Below are 1,064 nucleotides of genomic sequence, written 5' to 3' on the forward strand. Positions count from 1 at the left end.
GCGGTGGAAGAGCACGTCAGGAAGTCTGGCAAAAAATTCACCATGGCAACTCCTCCGTTTTCGTGCTGTAAAAAGGGAATAACAATACGACTGTTTTCTTGGTGCCATTCCATATAATGTACTTGTGCTCCGAGGAATATTGTAGAAGCTCTTATTCTCATTTTCATCTGATTCTTATCTTAGCTGAGATGGCAAAACAAATAGTAGAGATAGTAGAGATGAGAAGTTTTGTTGTTGTTTGCCATTTGTTATTAGTTTTCTTATGGTTAGTAAATTGATTTGTATTACAGATCTTAAACATTCCCATTTTCTCTAAACATTTAAGTATTTTAGTCCTTATTTTGTTGAGCATCAGTTCACATGCACTAAAGAGTAATGTGTTTATGCTCTTTACACATAAAGACATGCGACTCGGCGACAGAACCAAGAGCGAGGATCAGTGAGCAAGAATCAGAAATTAAATTTGTTGAAATTGCTCCGTTTTCTATTCGGCACAAGAAAGGATAATGTTAATTTGTCGGTTGTTCGGGGCTTTTTGACGAACAAAACGGAGGTAAGAGACTCGTATGTTCACTTCTACACAAAACTAACCAGGGAGGTGAGTAACGATCTTACTAAATGAGTCACTCACATGGAGAACAATGACTTTCAACTCCGTGATACTACGTGAGTCCCGTGCTAACTCTTCCACTAGATGTCTCCCCACGTTGAAGGTAACCTCACGACGTAACACGAGGTCACAGGTAGAGGTCACCACTTACCAGCCTAATCAGGACGTCATCGGGAATATTCCTGGAGATGTTACAGAGAGCCCTGGTATCACTGTGTGAAAAGATGACCGGTGCCCTTGTGATGTCAAGGACGTCGTTCATTGTCTGAGATGCCACGTGGGAGATGTCAACTAGCATGCCCAGACGATTCATTTCCTTGATAACCATCTGAGGGCGAAATCAGAGAGAGGAAGATACCGTGAGATGCGTGGAAATGAATATAAAAATGAAAATTAAGAAGGAAAATGCCCAGTACAGGAAAGCTGACGACAGGTTTTGGGAGAATACACAAAA

General features: G+C 41.1%; 1 protein-coding gene across 1 annotated transcript in view; it reads right to left on the reverse strand.

The window, feature by feature from the left end:
- LOC119590637 (dipeptidase 1-like) overlaps positions 1 to 1,064 on the reverse strand; it is a 10,350-nt gene that overhangs the window by 3,035 nt on the left and 6,251 nt on the right. The window contains exons 6-7 of the mRNA XM_037939316.1: positions 762 to 938; positions 1 to 65 (exon numbers count right to left, since the gene is read on the reverse strand). The exon at positions 1 to 65 is cut by the window's left edge and continues 17 nt beyond it. Coding sequence (XP_037795244.1) covers positions 1 to 65; positions 762 to 938 — 242 coding nt within the window. The remainder of the gene's footprint in view (positions 66 to 761; positions 939 to 1,064) is intronic.

The sequence above is a fragment of the Penaeus monodon genome, chromosome 27 (genome assembly GCF_015228065.2).
Source record: "Penaeus monodon isolate SGIC_2016 chromosome 27, NSTDA_Pmon_1, whole genome shotgun sequence".
NCBI lineage: Eukaryota > Metazoa > Arthropoda > Malacostraca > Decapoda > Penaeidae > Penaeus > Penaeus monodon.